At 42.4% G+C, this 21,853-nt stretch overlaps 1 protein-coding gene across 1 annotated transcript; it reads right to left on the bottom strand.

Annotated features, from left to right (window-relative positions):
* On the bottom strand, positions 1-20,370 carry LOC133346988 (probable ATP-dependent RNA helicase DDX28). Its single transcript, XM_061558851.1, has 15 exons — positions 20,271-20,370; positions 18,568-18,737; positions 18,247-18,424; positions 17,222-17,365; positions 16,070-16,127; positions 14,919-15,061; positions 12,962-13,030; positions 10,996-11,080; positions 9,228-9,334; positions 7,375-7,491; positions 6,611-6,707; positions 5,827-5,981; positions 4,329-4,421; positions 3,029-3,181; positions 1-1,771 (listed from the first exon to the last, which is right to left on the bottom strand). The coding sequence occupies exons 1-15, from the start codon at positions 20,271-20,273 to the stop codon at positions 1,622-1,624; spliced, it is 1,722 nt and encodes a 573-aa protein (XP_061414835.1). The 5' UTR covers positions 20,274-20,370; the 3' UTR covers positions 1-1,621.
* Positions 20,371-21,853: the final 1,483 nt, after the last annotated feature.

Below are 21,853 nucleotides of genomic sequence, written 5' to 3'. Positions count from 1 at the left end.
AAATATTTTCTTACTTTACTGAGAGTTTAAAAATTGTTACGCAACACCCGAAGGAACAAATTCGGAAATCAAGTGCCTGAATTTCCAAATCAGAATTGGGTACCGCGGTATAACCATTGACAATGTTAATATGCAATGCAATAAATATCAAAGTTACCACGTTAAACTATGACACACGTGACATTTTCTTGATAAACTCTTGATTTTTTTACATCGACAAAACTTGACAAATTGTGTGCTCAAACAACACAAGAACCACAAAACCTTTCTGATCTCGTCAAGGAGCATAAACCATCGCGCGAACATCCTCGCAGCGGCTTTTAGCTCGCCATCAAAACCAGTCACTGCATCACATGTTTTCAGATGTGCTTCTGCGGCCATCTGGAATGCTCTTCTTGACATTCGGAAGCCACTGAAGCTATACACTTATACATATAGAAAACTCATTTATTTAGAACTGCTTTTTTGCGTTTAGTTTGTTGTCCTTCCCCCGCACCTCTGATTAGAATGGTCGGCGACATACAGTGTGAAAGAAGTTCAACATGCATACATGTAAACGGTCATTCATTGGTTGAAAACATTGAAGTATATAGAGGACTGCGTTGCTTTATAAATTGTTGGGACCAGATCAATGTTTCATTCTACGCTGGGCCGTAGTAGGGGGCCTTCTCGAGTGTGGTGCCCAAGATCTGGAACCGTCTTCCGCCGGCCCTCAGATTGGCTCTGAGTCCCAAACAATTGAGGAAACTCTGCAAGACTCATTTTTTCCTTTTAGCTTTTCCTTGAGTATGTCCTCTCATTTTGATATTTTTTATGTGTCTTGATTTTATAGGTAAGACTACCTTCGTTTAATTTATACTGTAAAGTATTACGATGCTCTCTTTAGCGGGGGGCGAGTTTTTACTCAAAAGATTAATTGAATGAGTGCCCGACGGCGCTGGCGCTGGTGCTCGACGTGTGGTGCTGTTTGCAGATATGTCCAAACGCCAAGGAATCAACCACACGTACTTGTGGTGAACATACATACAAACAAACATGTTCTGTTTCGATTTAAAGCTTTCGTGACTGCAGGGATTCATCTTCTTGGTTTTTTCGGTAAAGTCACGTAGAATGGAAATAATAAAATAATAAAAATAAAACTTTATAAAATAATTCTCACGACGTTTCGGCCACAACGCAAGCAGACGTCCTCAGGTGATAATATTTCTATCGTCTTTGAAACTGATTGGCCTACACCAGAGACAGCCTTCTTAATGGCCTAGTCACACCAATGTCAGATCAGAGAAGGCCAATATAGCTGCTCAGCCCGAGCTATAAATGCTCTGATATTTGCAATGTCTTTGTACCGTTTGCAGATTCTAAGGTGGCTTTGTATGTACGATGAACTTTTTCAGCACCGTACGTAGTCAACTGTGCTAAATCGGAGGTGCGGCTGAAGGACAACCAAACAAAAAAGCAGTTCTCAAGAAATGAGTTTTCAATCTAGATAAAAAGTGCCTTGATGGTAATAGGCGATACAAACCAAACGTTTCAACAGCTGTGAGCGGATAATTATATTACGCAAGGAAGACCAACAAGTGAATTCATTGGGGAAGGTAAACTGACATTTTTGCCTGACTTGTTAATGCATAAATTCGGAAGATTCTTCCTCCTCCTCCTCCTCCCCCCCCTTCTCCTTTTGTGCTTCCTCGTGAATGTCATGTCGGCTCTTGAGCTTGCGTTTGATATTCGCGTTGATACCCGGCAGTGGCATGTGACGTCGCACCGCAATCTGCGAGACAAACGATATCACAAAGTTGCCGACAGCGTTACAGTCTTCAAAGCGGGGAATATTTTAGAAGTCGTGTCTTGACAAAATGCTTTCTGCAGAGAAACAAAACATCCTGATAACTGAAAATATTATTAGTTTTAGCGAGTTGCTCATCACCCATTAAAACTTCATAGCATCACCGTAAAACAACAGGTAATTCTGGCAACAAGAATTATACTAAAACTAAACATAAAAAAGCACATTTATCTTAAGGCTATTGAGTGAGGTTTAAATATGACGAAAGCTGAAAGTACAAAAATATACGTTTATTATTAATTTGAAAATGCATGTCGGAAAATGACAGATTTAGAGAATGCGAAAGTCATGAATACAATGTTTTTTAGTGTTAACTTTCCTGTGAATTACTTTAAGTAGATTTTTGATCGGTTTTGCTGCCTTAATGGAATAATTAGCACGGTGGAATTGCAATCAATGCAGCGGTCGCCAGTTCTCTTTCCTAGCACAGAGTTGAAACAGAAGTTTCTTAAATCACCCTGTCTCTGACTTAAAACGTTCATGACTGCAGGAATTCATATTCTATGGTTCTTTCAGTAAAGTCACGTAGATAGAAAAAATAATAAATAATAAAAATAAAGTGAATAAAAATAACTAAAAACATCACGTTTCGATCGCAACACAAGCGGTCGTTATTTTTTTTTTCTACGTGACTTTACCGAAAGAACCGTAGAACACCCTGTCTCTGTTTACCCAGCGGTATAACTGGGTACACCAGTGCGTCTATTGGCAGGTCAGGTGTGATCGGATAAGGTGTGGCTACTCCCACCTCTTCAAAGATGTCAGATCAGCATGGAAGAGGTCAAATATCGTCTAGAGGAACTGAAGACCTTGCTATAGTGAAAGGCATTTTGACAGTAATGGCTGGAGAAAGCCATTGTAGGGTTACACCTTTATCATTTACTATCCGTTTAAATATTTAACATTTGCACTGAAAAAGTTCACAAATGTTCGTTTCTCAATCCGCTTCTCCTGGCGAGGGTCGTGGCGGCAGCATGTTGAGTAGGGTGGTCCAGACCTCCCCTTCCCTGGCGACAGACGCTAGCTCTTCCTGGGGGATTGCCAAACGTTCCCAGGCCAGCCAAATGACATAGTCCCACCAGCGTGTCCTGGGCTGGGCTGGCCGCGGGGGACAAATATAAATTTAAAAAACCTCACGTTTCATCCCGAGGTGACAAACTCAATAGAAGGCAAGAGCCGTACCTCAATCTTCTGCACCAACTCCACATCCCAGGGGTGAGTGACGATGTTGACGACGGAGCCCCTCACCAGGCTCCCCACCCGGCCTACGCGGCCCACGCGGTGCAGGTAATCCGATAGGCATGTCGGGAAATCGTAATTTATTACCGTTTCCACCTGAATAAGGAGGTGGAAAAACAAGCTATTAACAATTCTATCTACTATAATTTCAGCATCTGTCCCACCCAATGCAGTGTTATGTTCTGATAACACCATTTAGTTTGTTGTCTTTCTCCCACACCTCCGATTATACACTGTGTATTCTTGGAGGCACCGGTGGACCCCCGGAAGGTGCTGATGCCACCACTGCACATCAAATTGGGCCTTGTGAAATAATTTGGCAGAGCTGGAGATAAGGAGTAGGCAGCCTTCAAGTACCTTCAAGACATCTTCCCTAAGCTGTCTGAGGCAAAGGTCAAAACCGGTGACTTAGTCGGACCACAGATAGAGAAGATCCTGGAATGCAATTAATTATTCAAGAAGCTCAGTGGAAGGAGAAATCAGCTTGGAACAGCTTTGTCGCAGTGGTTCGTGGCTTCCTGGGGAATCACAAGGTCAAACTATGTAGAGTTGGTTGAAACTCTGAAGAACTACGGCACAATGGGCTGTAGGATATCCCTCAAAGTCCATATCCTTGATGCTCATTTGGATAAATTCTAGGAGAACATGGGAGCGTACTCGGAGGAGCAAGGCGAGCGCTTCCACCAGGATATACTGGACTTTGAACGTCGCTACCAAGGACAGTATAACGAGAACATGATTGGAGACTACATTTGGGGGCTGATTCGTGAAAGTGATTTACAGTATAATCGTAAATCTCGAAAAACTACTCGCTTCAAAATCTTTTGTAGTAATTTTTGTATTACTTTAGTATAAATACATGTACATTTTGAATTATATGTTTTTTTTTCTGACTTGATGTGAACGAAAAGACACAAATTCGTCTGTTTTATCATTGAAAATAGGTACATTTCAAAATATCACTGTCCTGGTCACAAAAGCAAAGTTTGTGGGGAATAATAGCCATTTTCTATACTTTTTAGGCATAAGCTATACGAAAGAACACTTACTACCCAGGAAAAAAAATTGTGTTACATAGTGTTATGTATGTTGAACTTATTTCGTACCGTACGTAGCCAACCGTGCTAATCGGAGGTGCGGGAAATCGGCTATGTAGGGCGCGATATAATTTAAAGAAGGTGCTGGCCATTTGTAGACCTTTGGACCTGTATTTAGTAACCGTGGTAAAAAATAATCCTCTTACTCTCACTGTGTCCAGGCCCCGCGATCCGATGTCCGTGCAAACCAAAACAGCAGCATCCTTCTCGCGAAACCTCTTCAGAATATCAACCCGCATCTGCAAAACAAGCATTACATACATCCATCAAACTTGATACGTCATTTAATAAAAATCAACTTTGTAAAACACATGTGGAGTCAGGTCAGATGATAGTTTATGCCGTCTCCGGCTACCGACGCCGCAGTGACTGCCCCAGACCCTTGAGAGGTCCGGCTTATATACTGGTTCGTGGCTTGCTCTGCCCTAGCCATACCTCCCTTCCAGAACTTTCTGGAAGGTGACATCATCCCCCAGTCCCCCATCCCGGGGTCCGGGAATGTGTCCCAGGATCCGCTTCCCAGGGATTGTCGTTGGCCCCTTGGGCCACGGTCACTGACAGTGGCGTGACCCCGCTTCCGCCCCCTGTTGACGAGAAGGGGGAGCTGCCAGCCAACAGGGTGGGGAGTACCAATTAACGCCTCTACATCGATGGACTGTCCTGCCCTGTGCAAGTTCTTCTCCAGGCAGTCCCCCCCCCCCTCCATTTGGTCCTGGGTCATCCCGGCTGTTGTGTGTTGGCTTCCTATTCTATGCCACGTTTGTTTACCAGCGGGATGTGCCCGCGCAAGACGATCGAGCAACTCAACTTTTTTCTTTCAAGACAAACCACTTTCCTTGCCCTCTTCACATTTTGCTCACCTTCATCACCAGCCCAACGCTTAGGGACCATTATTAAGGGAAAAAAATTGTAGTATTGTACTGTAATTATAGTACACTTTCACGAGGTATAAATTACAGCACTGCTACGCTTTGATGACTGCTGCACACCATTGAACAATGCGGGCAGGTACTGTACGCGGGCAAGCGTGGTGGGGACACGCTCTTGATGTGCCACTGGTGGTGGATTGTTTGAACACGGCTGGAGATTTGAAATCACGGGTAGCGGAAAACCAAACTGTGGTTAAGCGATAATGTATACCATTTAACACGTCGGCTTTCGTGACCAATATCCATTACACAGGTTTTTTTTGGGCTAGATCGCATAAATATATAAATGTGTCGTTAAACCCGCCACCACCCGACACAGCCAACTAGTCAAGTTTGTCACGTAAACAGAACGTGGCAATTCGTCACTAATACAGCACACCGGTGTGTTGAAGAGCAAAGCCACAACATTTACAATCTTGAGTACGACGTTTTTCCAGTAATTACAACTAGCTTCATCAGGCGACAGCCAGATTTTTGGAGAAATCCTCCTGTTTCGTTCCTTAAATAGAGGGCTAGATGTGATGACATCGCTTGTGAGCACTTCTTGTGTGAAGTTTAGGGGGGGGATTCATGAACGCATATAAATGACTATGGGCATCCATTGCAGTTTGGGTTATCGATATGGTAATCAACATGCATTATGCATATGCAAGAACAATGGGCTTGGGGAAGGACAACAAACACTGTGCTAATTATTCCATCAATGAGTGCCTACCTCAAAAGGCATTGTTCCCTGCAGGCGGACGTGCTTAACGTGATTTGCATCGAGCATGTATCCGATCCAATTGACCGTGGTCGCTTTGTTACAGAAGACGATGACACCAGACTGCGAGTGTCCGTCTCTCTTCTTTAACAGATCTATCAGAGTGGCTGCAAAAGAAACACATTCTCACGTAATGTTCATCAACAACCCGGGTGCGTACACAGCATTAGGTACAGCAGAACCTCCTATTATTCAGTGTTGAGCTTATTATCATACTAAAGTCCATCACAACGGCATGCCCATGATGTTGGGAATAACAGAAACAAATGAGCACCCAGCTCCTGGAATCGATGAATAAATCACAAAAGTATGCCTCAAGTGAATATTGTTTACACTTTGTATCTGCAGTCAGCTACGTCAAGGATAACACGTGAAGACGGTGGTAATGTGCTTGTTGCACTTTTCTACCATTTTTAAGCAATTGCAAAGTCAAAGTATTGAACAATGCTTGGTAAAAAAAACATCAAGAGGTGCTTGAGGCGAGAAGCAGGAGTGAATTTTGTCATGGGCATGTTCCGTCACCTGCTCTGTTCAACGGTGTGACCAACTACAGTATGCTCCCCATCCCAACCAAGCCTGCTCTCTCCCTGCCCATCCAAATCCCAAAAATAATAATGTCTTGCAAAAAGTGACAGGTCAATATAAAATGCAATTTTCGACTAACATTGTCCACATTTTAAACATGCATATATATTTTATAATCAGGCAAAACCAAAGTCATAAAATGGTTCCTTACCTAATTTGTCATCGTTATTTACCCTCATGAACGTCTGTTCCACATGAGGAGGCACACAGTGCAGGAAATTGCTGCGCACCACTCTGAAGCTGGAGGTCTGGAAAGCGTGCAATTATTTTTGGTTAGCACACCACTCATCCTGCACTGTGTAATACGTATGAACAACACTTTGTGCGAGTGCTCACAATAAGCAAAACACAATTGGCATCCAAAGCATACTCAAGTCACCGTTTGGTCTATTCACAGGAATTAAATCCACACAAAGCAATGAAAGATGTCTGTGAAATAGGTGGTTGTGCACCTATGTAATACATATTGTGAGCAGTGGTGCAGTAGACAGTGCACTGCGCTACGAACCTGACGATCCGAGTTTGGTTCACGGCCATAGTGAACATCAGTGGCGAATATCTGAACTGGTTCTGAGGCTCCCAGTTCAGGAAATTTGAAAGCATGTGTATATGTTCTAACATATATAAACATTACATGACTGATCAGTGTAGGATGGTGCAATGGTAAATACACTTGACTTGCAATACAGAGGCCGCCGGTTCAATCAACCAACCTCTGACGACCCAGCAGTATAAATGGGAACACCGCAGTTAGTCGATCAGCAGGTCGCGTCTGGCCAGGATGGAAGCGTAGGCCAAACACCCTCTCGAGGGGCTCTCTAAAGCTCCGTCCAATGGAGGCTCTTCCACCAGCGGTGGCGTGAGCAAGCAATCACACCTTTACCTTCACCTCGGCGTTCGTACTGCGTTGCTTACATCCATAACTTGTCCCAGCAGCTCGTCAACGCCGCGTGGAAATGTTGCTCCAATCAAAATGAGCTGCGTCCCGTCCCACGGGTGTAGGCCTGCAGATGCATCGGGTTTCTGCCGCACCTGAGAAATAATTGCCATTAAATCAAGCGTGGTTGTCCAATGGACAGATATCGTAACGAGGAATGTCCACGGTTATCTCAGGACCACCCCGGTGGTGAGCGCCACCGAGTTGCTTGGTTGCAGACACTCTGATTTGACCAATTAAACGATGACCTTGCATTTACTGAGTCGATTATGAGGGTGTAAAGCTTCTAAGCAAAGTTTAAAGTGTCAATTGTGTTTTTTTAACGAGGTGATAACTCCACAAACCCGGATAAGGGTCTCATTCGCAAGAGTGACATAGTTCACCAACAACACAAAAGCAAAACAAAGTCCAGCAATGAAGCAAATATAAATCCGAGCATAAACTACTGTGTCACATGACAAATACAAAAATATATTGCACGAAAATAAACAACATATTCTCTGTAGCAGACATCAGCTTGGCAAGATTAGTTTTAGACTGAGCATATTATAGTTATAATCAGGGTACAGAAATATGAAAGAGATCTATAGGGTGGCCATTGTACTCGTGCGTAAACTGACAAGGATTTATGTAAACGGTAGAATCAATAAAACTGGTAATTGCATAGATATTGGTGGTTTAACTAGGATATATTATTCATGTGCAATTTCCATTAAATACACAAAATTATGTAATGAAATTATGGAGTGGTGTCTCAATACTTAGCAATGCTATCCTCTAAGTATGCACACAGTGAATCCGTGAGGAGTGAAAGTTAAGAGCATGTAGAACCTTTACTGCGTCAAACATACAACCGATATGAAGCAAAATAGCACAAGACACATTAGGAGTCGTAAATTTCAATGTTGTTGCCTGGAGCTTACAAAGTCAGGCTCACATTCATAAGATCTTTGCGGTTTCGTTTTCAAATTCTGAAGTGCAATGATGCAGGCGAAGATATTTTGTTATTTTACAGTTCATAATTGGTGCCTAATGCTCACAAATCCAGAATAAAGGCACTTTTATGATGTTACGATGTATAGTTAATACCCGAGGATCATAATCAACGTTTTTGGGTTTAGATCGCGTTATTTATAAATGTGTCGTAACCCTCCACCACCCGACACGGCCAATCAGTAAAAAAGTGTCACGTTGACAAAAGACAATTAGTTCACTGCTTTAGCCCACCGGTGTGTTGAAGCGTGAAACCACAACAATTTACAATTTGAGTACGACGTTTCGCTGGTAATTGCATCCAGCATCATCGGGCAATTCGCCAGCATAGAGGGCTGAACTGGAATTACAATTAAATTAGGGTTGAATGATTTCACGTCTTTGGTAACAATTTGGTGTACTTAAAAAGTTTATACTTTTGTTTCAGAATCCTGCCATGGTATAATGGTTAGCATCCAGAGATCATCGCCTGTTCGATTCAATCTCCCAGCACGGCAAGTGAAAGCAACGGTGACAGTATCTTAAATCGAAACGCCTCCGTCCGCCCAGCAGGACAAATGGGCACACCGAAGTGAGTCAATCGGCAGGTCGTGGGTGGTGGGGCAAAGTGTGGGTACTCCCACTTTTTCTAAGATATCTGGCCAGCATGGAAGAGAAATCTAAAATACCCTCTACAAGCGCTTTCTGGTGGAAGCCCTTATTTCGGCAGTGGCATGAGCAATAAATGGAGAGTTGCACCTTTACCCTTGAAACGGAAAGCGGCACATTTTAAAAGGTAAGTGCACGACTGCACTACTAACAGCGTGACATATTGAAGGCAAACAACGCCGCTGCTCACGTTGATATGTGTGAAGATACTCTGCAGCTCCGAGTTAAAGCTGTCGTCCAACAGGGTGTCCACTTCGTCCAACACAAAGTGTCTCAAGGCAGAGAAATCCAACAGGTCTGAAATGATTCAAAAGTTAAAGGCAGTTCACCAACGAAGAGCAGAATGGGGATTGTTTTGAGGCCTAAAAATCTGGTATTGATCAAATAGAAGGAACAAATTTTTTTAAAGGAGTGATTTAAGGCAACTTTCACACTTGCCTTTTATTAAAAATTGTGACCATTCTGTGAGGCGATACATGTTTTTTTCAAAACTTTGCTTGGTCCATGTTATATCAAATATATATGTAAGTATATAATGAGAGGCACGGAACATTCTCCAAATAAAATTCCCCATATTAGACCTAACACGGTTATAAAATATAATCGCTCCTAAAGTGCAAAACAAATTAAAAACGGTTGCAATACAGATGCCCCTCAGGTCATAAGGTTCAACAGAATGCAGCTGGAATGCCTCATGAGCACCAGTGACACACAAGAGACTGAGCTGCACAAAGGGTGTTTTATTGCTTTCGGAATCCCCCAGTAATGTTTGACAAAAAATACGAATACATGCCAACACTAGGGAGAGCACTAGAGAGCCCCTCCAGAGGGCATTTGCTTTGCGTTTGCAAAACTCACAATGTTCTGCGATGTGCAGGAACAGGACATTGTGTGGCCAGTTTCATCACCAAAATTCCAAATCTGTCCATAATGGTGCACATTTTAAATTAGAAATATATATATACCCATTGTCACATCATAACTGAGGTGGGCTGAAGTTCCCCTTTTGCCAAACTGGACAATGAGTTACACCATGGACCATGCTAAAAAAGTAAAAGATGAGGCCATACGCTTTTATTACGCTGCTGTAGCCACTGCTTCTCAGGCATCCACACAGGGGCTGGCTCAAAGAATTAATCGCGCAAGTCTCCCTTTCAAAATCTTATTTCATTGCCGCCGTTGCATATCACTGGAACTGCGCGTTGTTGATGTGTTTTTTTTATTGTAAATCTTACATCGTGGACTCAGATGAGCTACGCCTCAATAACCAATTCAGTTTCAAATTAATGATATGTCTCTTCATAATGAAGGAGCATAAAAGTGAAACGTGTTTTAATGACACCCTGGTAATAAAGATCGTATGGATATAGCGTAGTTGTAAGTGATTAATTCCAAAAAAATTATTTGACATGCGTTTTTTATCAATTGTATTCTGGTTTCATGACCTTCACTTTATTCAATACCATTCCAGTTGGTTAACAGACATCGAGTAAAGATCTGTTAAATAAATATAATAGAAATAATAAACAAATTTTTATAAAGCGCATTTAAAATTACTAATCTCCATGTGCTGTACATCAGAGGTAAAAACAAACAAAAATCTTACACGAATAAAACACTGACACGCCAGTAAAAACCCAAACACGCTGCATTATAACAATAAATAAAACCAAAATATAGTACCGGTGAGTTTAAACTGCTTTAGTTAAGTATTCTATAAAAATCTGATTAAACTGTAATACATTGCAGGTTGCAATTTATGTTACGGAAGTGGCCAGAACATCAATTGCACTTTAATCTAAAACACCTGAAAATGTGAATTCATCACAACCGAGAGACAGCAAGATGCACAGAACACATTTATTGTGTCTTGTCGTGAGGTGTGTTCCAGTTGTGCAATCGGTGAAAGAAAAGAATCACTTCCTTAGAGTCTGACGGCCGGGTCAGCACAACCTCACCTTGCTTCAGGACTCTCCAGAGCGTGCCAGGTGTTGTAATTAGAACGTCAATCAAGTGGGAGTCCAGAAATTGCCGCACTTGACTCTGAAACATCAAGTGCACTTCACTTTAAAGAGAATGTAAAAGGCAGGACATAATCATAAAGCCATGGCCATTTTATTCAACACATGACCATACACTTAACCTGAAACTTATTAATCACCCCACAACTGTGAGGTACAAAAATTCGGGACATAATTTGAAAATATTATTTCACAATAGTGGAAGAGGGGGGAATTACAAGTAAGTCTTTAGTGGTGTATTGTTATGCAAATTACTAAAAAACGGGACTTTTATTGTCCTGTGAAGACTTATAGATTTCCCAGGACAGCTTCCTCAAAAAGAGGAGGAACTTGGGAAAACCATGACAGGTGGTAAGATTCGGTGGCACAGCCCTGGAATCAATAACGCACATTTATGAGATTCCCCGTCTGCATGGCTGTAAGGTAGCCAGTCTGTGGCAATATAAAAATAGGTTTCTGATCTATCTACAATGGGTTTTTATGTCACGCAATTATATTTGTGGGTAGCCCAAAATGCTCATTTAGCAGATGGCCTAACGTTCAAAACAAGGACACTCCTAAAAATGTCCTGAAACCCAGTGAAATTGCTGGATAATGTTAGTGTTATCATATATTCTACATCCTTGTATAAATTACCAAGTGACCAACGTTATTGCAATTCGACATAACAAAAGCGGATGTGGTAAGCCTTCATTAGTCCATATCACAAGCACGCATTTGGTTTCAATGCTAAACACATCTGGTTGCTGTGCTATCAAGCCTGGAAAGGTGTTTCAAGAGACATCAATAATATAACATTATATAGCTTTAATGTGATTTATCAAAGAGTAATCAAGAAGGTTTAATACTGATAACTAAAACAGAAAATACTTAACACAAGTGAATTGCTTATTCAATCAGTAATATATTCGTCGATTGTAAATGTATGCGAGTACTCTTTGGTTCTTTCGGTAAAGTCACGAAGAAATAAAATAAATAATAGAATAGACAACATTTCGATTTCAACACAAGCAACCGTCATCAGGTGTGAATGAATGCAAGCTCGGAGACACATACACAGAGAGAGAGACAAACACAGACACAGAGAGAAACAAACAGAGAGAAACACACAGAGCGTGTGTGTCTCTGTGTGTTTATCTCTCTCTGTGTGTCTCTCTCTCTGTGTATGCATCTCTCTTCGTGTCTGTGTTTGTCTCTCTCTGTATGTGTCTCTCTCCGAGCTTGCATTCGTTCACACCTAATGACGGTTGCTTGTGTTGCAATAGAAACATCGTATTCTATTATTCATTTTATTTCTACGTGACTTTACCGAAAGAATCAAAGAGTAATTCTTGCAGTCACGAAAGCTTCAAATCTAGTTTGTATGTGAGTAATATGGTGCTGTGTGTGTGTGTGTATCTGTGCTTGTGGTTTATTCATTAACTGGTAGTACTCGAGTCATCGCACTTTGGTATTTCCCTCCCTCACAGAGGAAAACCCGTGCACACTCGGTTAGTACAGTCTGTTCTCCTACAACGCGGTAGTTGTTGTGTTCCTGAAGAACAACGCGTTTTGGAAAAATCGCGTGATAATAAATAATATATTAGGGTAAAGCACAGTCCACAATAACACGTGAGATGCATATGCAGGCTGGACAAAGACTGGGGCGCGTGGGTAGCATCTAGAAGCATCCAGCAGCATCCCGCCTTGTGTGATGATGCTACAACCGCTTATTCCTACTCGCGCGACATAGTTCTGTTAAAATCGCGTTATATCTAATTCACATGCGAGTTATAAAAAAATGTGTTCCCTCATAAATTCATCGCGTTATATCTAATTCGCGTTATATCTAATTCGCGTTATATCTAAAACACGGGTCATAGGAGAACACACTGGTTATGAAATGGCAGCAATCATCTCTTACCATACTATGTCCACAGCCAAGGGCCTCAACACGCAGAGGTGCATGATGGGTCAGACTTTTGGCAACTGCCTGCAAAACAATAGTATCATTTTTCCAGCATCAATAAATAAATGTTACCACCATCAATGTAGTTGCTACTTTAGGTATCTGCAGAAATATTTGACACAAACACATGATAAATGGTAGTTTGTGAGCACTCCTGTGCCCATTGTTAATATAGTACAGGCATGTCAGGGAAGCCTTAAATGCTATGAATATTTTTTCCATTTCTTTACACGAAAACTAAATAATGGGTTGTTAACACGCTGTGGTGATGGCATTATGATTTTCTTGCATTCCCGTAAATAATTTTACTTGTTATTTAAATTTCATGTCAATTTATGACTTTACTAGCTTTACTACCCGGCTTCGCCCGAGACTTGGATTTTTGTCTTAGATTAATACACGGCCTATGCTCACTTGCCGTGCAAAATATATCCATTATTGCACCCCCCCCCCACAAAATACAAAAGTCTATTTTTATACGTTTTGCATTGTGTACAGTCTGGAAGATACCCACATGCCAAATTTCAAGTTTGTTGCATGTTGGGAAGTATGGTAAACATTTCGAACAGACACACATTCACAAATTTCCCTTTTATATATATGTTACATTTCTTCCCATTTAAATGTCATTTCGCATCTAGGATTTCTATTAAAAAAACTCGAGGACTAAAAATATTTTACAATGTCACACTGCCCTGTACCTTGCGTTTTCCAAAGTGTTCCTTTGATTCATTAACTTATTAGGCCTGATTCATGCATTGGCAGATCGCACTTAGTCACCAATTATCAGCCGAAAAAGGGGAAAACTTGGCATAAAATATCAGTGATGTGGGTATTTTTCTTCCAAATGTTGAAGGAAACATTATTCAGCAATGCATTGAGACATTTTGTCTCTAGACTTCCCTTTGATATAAGATACATTATGACGTATGATGGTAATTTATCCGTACGAGAAATTTTGCTGCAGCAGAATCAACAAAACTCAGCCCAACATATAATGAATGCACAAGCAAGGCATTTGCAGACACTGAGTCAGATCTGTGGACTGGTGGAAATAATTTTCCTGTAGTCACTGCGCATGTGTGTGATCGTGTTCACAGGTTTGATGTTTGGGGGGATCCAGCAGATGTTCCCCGCTTTTATCTGGTGCCACAATTGTCGTGGTGGGTCTTGTAGCTGAGGTGCTTGTCACGATTCAGAACAGAACTGTTATACGATGGTTTACCATCACAGAGATCAATGCTGGTGGTCCTTCTAAGATCATGACATTTAGTATTTGTACCAAGAAAAAACACACACAACAGCATTAAATCAGACACCACGCATATACGATATAAATGTACAGTACATAGAATTTAAATGAAATAGTTCCTGGGTAAAAGTTACAATGACCCGTCCCTTAATCAAATGTATGTAAAGCAAGGATTTAAATTCAATGAGAGCAAGTTTTGGATTGCTACAATGGTGTAAAGCTTAGCACACTGAATTTGCAATACAGAAATCTTTGGCTCGTTTTGAGCTCCCAGTGCGACAGTTGAAAATATGGGAACACGTTTCTTAAATCCCCCGGCCCTCTGTCCACCCAGCAACACAAATGGGTACGCCACAGTGAGTTGTTCAGCAAGTCTTGTATAGTGTGCTAAAGTCCGAGTACTTCCATGTCTTCCGAGAAATCTGGCAAGTGTGTAAGAATTGGCTAAATACCCTCTAGAGGAGCCCTGATACAGCTGACTCTAGCCGAGACCCTTTTGCCAACAATGGCGTTAGCAAAAAATTGTAGAGCTGCACCTTTACTTTTTTAGACCAAGTTTACTCCGCTCACCCCCCCCCCCCCCCCCCCCCCGATACGCAAGTGCACAGTTACAATACAGGACATCTTTTTCAGTCTTGGCGAGACGTTTGCCTTTCTCACTTTGACTTGGTCGAGGAGCTCACGGGAGGGAACAATGATCACGCTGCGTGGACATCGCAGCTGCGTCGTCACGCCACCCTTCTTCTCCTCGTCCCGGAGCTGCTCCACGATCGGCAGCAGGTAGCAGAGCGTTTTGCCACTGCCTGCAGAGAGACAACGTCTCTCACTTGGAGCACAACTTGGAAAACCACGAACGCGGTTATAAGATGTGAAGGTGACACGTAAGATAACGATCGACATGTAGTCGGGTGGACTTGGTAAGCGGCACAGTGCAAGCATGAGCATACGAAAACCAATGGATAAATGTATAGCAAAGGAACATTTTCCGTCGCACTTGACAAATTGTAAGAAATGGCACAAAAAACACATTGCACGTCCTTCAAAAATCAGCATTTCAAAAAATTAACTCATTTTCCAAATTGAGTGGAGCTTCAATTCACAGAGGAAACAAATATATTTACATCATCGGTATTGAGGATGCTAATCCCAATGTTTAACTACTTAGTTCAGTTACAATGGGGTAATAGAACTAAGACACTGCTGGTCTCAAAGGACTCTGGTTATACGTTCAACATACATACATAAACAAAGAGCGTCTCTATTTAAACTCATAATCAATCACCGGTTTAGCGCTTCCAAATACACAAGGAAAATATTGTGGTAACAATATGCAGGAAACACAATGGAGCAGTGATAAAGTTACTGTACTGCACAGTTAATTTGTGTGCTGCGATGAATTACCAAACAGTTTCTAAATATGCAATATTCTTTCCAACATCAATTCTGCACATTTTGGCAAAAGTAACGAAATTTGTGCATTAAGGGAAACCGGTGGCTGTATTTAGCTCTAAATATGATTCACCTCAAATACAGGATGATCCGTTTATATACCCAATTGATGTATGAATAATAATCCTCTCACTTTCTTCTGAACAGGTGATTGAATGTTGTGAAAGCAGTGGCTCCGAATCACAAGAGGAGATTGTGTTTTCCGTGTCATTTTTCATTATTATAATTATTATAGTGGGGTATCCCTAAATGGATCTCCATGCTCATCTGTGGATTGTTCATTGGCTTCATCAGAATCCATGAGTTAAGGATAAGAATGTAGTGGTCTGTGCAGCACGTGCTATGTCTGTATTCAGGCTCACCTGTAGCAGCTGCACAGAGAACATGGGATCCCTTCATGATTAGCGGAATTGTTTGAATCTGAAAAAAATTAAATAAAGCGGTCAATGTTTAAACTCGCGATATTGTTTAAACAAAGTACAGGACATTAAAATACAAACATTTTATTGGGCTATATAGTATGCACACTAAATGGGGTTGAGCAGTGGCGTAGTGGTTATTGCACTACCTTTGACACCTTAGTTTGATTCTTGGCCATGGCTGACATCAGTGGTTACTCAATGTGAACTGACCCTCGCCACCACCCCCCACTCCAGTCAGACTCACACTGACCGGCATGGTCAAGTATTGTCAAACAACCCCAACAACCGACATGGGGTGGGGAGTCCATCAAAAAGTACTGTAGCCCATCAGCTATTAACAACACAAAGCTTAGAGGCGTTTTACATGGGTTACCAACTCTGCTTGGTATAAAGTGGTATGACTTTAAACGCAACACAGGTAGAAAGCACGACGCTGCAGAGGTTTAGGACACTGATGTGCTTGATCAGACATCGCACTCCTTCGGCGCATTGCACCCACGGACGAATTCACCACTGCTCATAAAACCATAGAGATCTCCATTGACAACAAAAAAGCCCTATAGCTCACCAAGTCAAATCAGGAAGATGTCTCTCACTGACCTAACTAAAACCTGAAACCTTGTGGGAATGCTACTGGATCCATAAAATTGCCAAATACTCCACCTGCTACTGTCAATGACACCTGATATGAGGCCATATGCATAAGTCATTGAGGATTAACACAACAGACCACAGCTGTCCTGGCAAACCGATTGATGGATGGCTTGAACATGATGCCACTCTTCATATTCCAATTAAAGCATTTCTATTCCCACACGATAGTGAATTCAATGCAAAATCCTGTACTGAAACTTCTATCAAGACCAAAAAGTAAATTTAAACTGCAGGTTTTCTTTACCACTGCATGTCGACATTGGTAAGCCGCACAATTCCACATAATATATTATGGTCCTCATTGATTTGCTGCCATAAACAACTTTCCTACCTTGTTTTCAACATCATTTTTTTTACCAAAAACTTATTTGCAGAAACTGCTTTCCATCCAACAAGTAAATGATGTCTCACATTTATACAAAACAACTGCATGCCCACCTGTACTGGAGTAGGAGCCTGGATGCCTTGGCTGGACAATGCCTGCATCACCTCCGCAGACATTCGAAACGATCTAAAGCTGTTGGCATTGGTTTGTATTTCTTTGCCGTCCCCTTCAATTTCCACAATAGGTTCCATTGGATTCTGAAAAAGAGCACACCAATGAACACCACATCATAGCCATATCCACAGTGGTGAGATGTTAACTACCTCGCCTGGTATACAGGAGGTCGTGGGTTTGATCCTGTTGTATATTTGGAGGTTGCATGTTCCACCTCTAATTGCGTGGATTTGTCTCTGGGTCCTCCAGTTTTTTTCCTCCACATTTAGAAACATGCGTTTAGAGTATTTGGCTGATATACATTTCCACATCATAAGCCACTTCATTGAGCTATCGTCTGTTGCCAGGTCGCTTCTGAAAAAGAGCTACATAGCTCAGTGGGCCTTACCTGGTAAAATAAAAAAAATATATGCTTACATATAACTTCAGAAAGTTAATGCTCCGACGAGGATATAATACAAACTGTAATCCAAGCCATCAGTTACACAACTCATGCATGCTCTCTGATTCTTTCGGTAAAGTCACATAGGTAGAAAAAATAATACAAGAACACGACGTTTCGGTCGTAATACAAGCGTCCGTCATCAGGTGTTGCGACAGAAACGTCGTGTTCTTTTATCATTTTTTTCTATCTACGCGACTTTACCGAAAGAACCAGAGAGTATGGTTTCCTGTAGTCCCGAAAGCTTCAAATCAAGATTGAACTCATGCATGCTTTGGAACAAAGAATGTATAAAGGAGTCCCACATTCTGCTCAGCACGACATAGTTCAACTTCATGTCCACAATCGTCTGTTGTGCACGTGGTGAAATGTATCCAGTCACATTAAACACGTGATGCTACATTCATTATCGGCATCATGCCTTAAGAATTACACTGCCTCCCATGCGGAACATCTTGAGGTTTTATATTGATATATTTACATTTCTTCTGTCTTCGAAGTGGATGCTATGATCTCACATACCTCTTGCATTCTGTTTATGATAAAGAAATCTCCAATGGATTTGTTGTGTTTCCAGCCCTGAGAGGCAAGCCGGGGAAAAGCGAACTTGCTGTGAGTGATGCTGGAATGCTGATTATATTCTGGCCTCCGGGCACGGATCAGCATCTTTCCGGCTCGCATTGTGTATACTTTTAGTGACCTACAACAAAAAAACGTCATCAATCTTACGTTAAACAATAAAAAATGTACTAATCAGAACATTTATAATGGTATATATAAATAAATGTTGAAATATATTTAATTGTTTCCAAGCACAAATCCGGACCTTCACTCGTACCATACCTGTTAGTTTTGAGCTTCTGAACGTTTTCAATGCGCTGCTGTATCTTGTGTGGAATACAAATAATGGGCACTTCGGCAGAGTCTTTCTGGGTGGCTTTGCTGCAGTTCGTATGCTGTCCATAGCCAAGGCGACAACTTCGCAATGCACGCCATCCGCGATTCAAGTTGAACTGCAAGCACATGAACAACTGTTTTAAAGGGCAACTTAAGTGGGACCTCAATGGGAATAGACATTTATCATAATATCCAGTACCTCAATACCCTTTTTCGTAATAAATATAGTATTGCAAGCTGACTGGTGACATTCAATATTGTTTAAAACGAAATATATTTTTCTTCAAAAACGTTGAACATTTTACGTAAAATACCAACATTAATTTCACAGGTTGCACTTATTTCATTGAACAGACATGTGTAATTAAGGTACACACTGCCATTTGTAACTATTGCAATGGTCATTGTCAATTAGGGAATGTGATGCATCATTTAGAAGTTACAGTACTTGAATAACGTGTGGCACTGCCCTTTCCAGCTAGCCCATTGTATGTTTGTTCGGTTTTTTTACTCTTCTGTGATACATGGAAACAAAAAGGGAAAAATTTCCTTCAACACTACCAACTGAAAATGTCCAATAATACTGGACAACCAAATTTTATATCGTGTTATTACTGTGCCTTGTGGAATGATCATGTAACTTGTGAAAAGGACGGACATGATTTTGTCTGCAACGTCCTCGGGAAGTCAACATTTTGTAAGAGACATTTTTCGATTCCTCGCCTGAAAACGGTCGCCTGTATTTAATGATCACATCAGATGAATGTCCGATTGGTGAGGTGCAGGAAGGTCTTAATCCAGCAGTGGATAGACAAATTGAGGCCGTCAACGTCTCTATCCGAACCCAGATTCGAAAGAGCGCAACATACATCCATCCTGACTGAACGTGCCCGACAATCCCCCGATGTCACTCGCTACAGAGAATCAATCGGCGTTCAATTGTCATCTCGTATAACAACCACACGAGATCCGGTGCACCAATGTCGGAATCGAAATCCATCCCAATCGTGTGAACAATTTCCAGGAAACGACAACGGTGTCGTTAAAGCACGACAATGGTGAAGTTAAGACACGGTGACTGGAGATTACGGGCAGCAATAACGGCGCCACGTGCCCAGCGCACGTGGCGCCGTAGCCGCCACGTGCGCTGGGCACCCGGTGACAGCGGCACTGTACCCGGCACGTGGCCACCACGTGCGCGCAAGGGCGCGGCCATGAGCACAAAGAAGGGACCCCCCCCCCCCCCCACGTGTAGCTCACACCGGGCTGCTGGGGGGCCAAGGGGCCGTTCGCGAGCGAGTAGCGCCTGTGGGAAGGCCGCGGCGTACGAAAGGTTGTGTGGGGTGGCACATGCGGCACAGAGCACGCACGGCCGCCGTTGTTGTCTCCATCAGCGGGCGATGTTTACCGCATGAACGCACCGGCTACTCGTTTGAGGCCGAGTGGATCTAAGGGGAGGCCCAGGACCGCTTCAGATAATCGTCACCGGTGTCTGCCGTGAGCGCACAGGAGTGCGACGAATCGAGAAGAGAGCGTAGAGACGAGAGTGTGGGACCGAGCGCCGATCTCAGAGCGAGGAGACAGGAGGGTTAGGGGGAGAGTGAATGTGGCGCAGGGAGCTTGTCATTTAGAGAAAGACATTCACTCGCCATGCTTGGAGGCCGCCTCTTGCCCCTCTCCGGCTGCTGTTTGCTGTAGCCTCGCTGCCGCTTCCTCCACGAGTCCCCTGATCAGCCCCCCAGGGTCGCCAGCAGAGGGCGCCAGGGCGCGAATATTCCTGGCCAAGATGCACGGCACAGGAGTGGTGGTGGAGGTGGTGGGTGGTGGTGGTGGTGGGTGGAGGTGGTGGGTGGTGGTGGTGGGTGGTGGTGGGTGGTTGGTGGTGGTGATTGGTGGTGTTGGTTGGTGGTGGTGGTGATTGGTGGTGGTGGGTGATGGGTGGTTGATGGTGGGTGGTGGTGGTTGGTGTAGTTGGTGGTTGGTGGTGGGTGTAGGTGGTGGTTGGTGGTGGTGATGGCCTCGATGACAAGGGGGCTCACTTCACAAATCATAAGTGATTCGCGTGATGACGAATTTCAAAATGTTAGCACGCCGCCACTCATTTTTGCCGAGCAAGTGTGTAGACTCATGCCATTATTTTAATTCAATCTCAAGTACTAGCTATACTTGTGATATCGAATCTTGTACAATGCTGCAATAATTCACTGGTCAACACACGTTTTCTGGCATAAGGTATTCCAACGGTTTTAAGATAATTTTGGGGTGCTGATTCCAAATCTGGCATCAGTTTTTGTCTATCACATCAGGTTTTTGAGATATCAAATATTGCATTTTCAATAAAAACTGCAGAAGAAAAATATTAAATAAATGTGGATATCTACATAAAATGATATTATAAACACACTATCCTAAAATACAGCACCATATTTTAACACTAAAGCAGTCACTGACTTGCAACAACTTGCAATCATAAGTGACAGAGTTAATTTCGGGTAAAATCAATGAAAATGGGATATGCTGATAGCATAAAAATGAGATGTGATAGAGCAAATCTGAGATCAGATTTGGAATCAGCACCCTGAAATTAGTCTAAAACAGCTGCTAAAGTCCTACGCCGTATGGGTCACGGGGTTTCACAAAGCTGGTTCAATATAACGTTGAAGTTGTTTTTGTATATTGCCTTTAGTAATCTGTTCAACCACCGCAAAATAAAATAGATTTAACCCTCCAAGGCAAGTCCCTTCGCGTTCATCGTTGGAGAATGTTCATGATCCACTTGTTACGATACGTAACGACATTTATCAATGTAGGATACGTTGGCGTTTATTATTTAACCGCCCCATTGAGAAATTCTTAAGAATATGAATCTTTGCAGTCACGAAAGCTTCAAATCTAGAACCATTGAGAAATGTGATAACTCCACGCATACAAATACATATCAGTGTGTTCCAAAGCCCATCGTCTATGCACGGCTGGATGAGGGCCTCCCATCAGTTGGATCATCGTGGAGTGCAATACCGTGCACACACTTCGCCACTGCTAGACTCGTGGGATGTACATCTAAAGGTGGAGCCCTGGAATGCCTCGCTCACGTCACTGCTGGTGGGAGGACCTCCATATAGAGGCGAGCTCTCGAGAGCCTGTCTGGGGGGTGTTTGACCAACTCTTCCACATACTTTTAGGAATATAACCACGTGAAAATTTGACGTGTATGCATTGAGTAGATTTTTTA

This window comes from Lethenteron reissneri, chromosome 25 (genome assembly GCF_015708825.2).
Source record: "Lethenteron reissneri isolate LAM-NWPU_2019-01 chromosome 25, ASM1570882v1, whole genome shotgun sequence".
Lineage (NCBI taxonomy): Eukaryota > Metazoa > Chordata > Hyperoartia > Petromyzontiformes > Petromyzontidae > Lethenteron > Lethenteron reissneri.
Note: the sequence above shows the minus strand (reverse complement) of the source record. Positions and strands in the feature narration are given on the sequence as shown.

Excerpts from the sequence above, each read along its gene's own strand:
- LOC133346988 (XM_061558851.1), bottom strand. Across the intron at positions 6,708-7,374 it reads TGCTGGGACAAGTTATGGAT|ACCTCCAGCTTCAGAGTGGT; the intron begins GTAAGCAACGCA and ends CACGCTTTCCAG. Across the intron at positions 4,422-5,826 it reads AGGGAACAATGCCTTTTGAG|ATGCGGGTTGATATTCTGAA; the intron begins GTAGGCACTCAT and ends CTTGTTTTGCAG.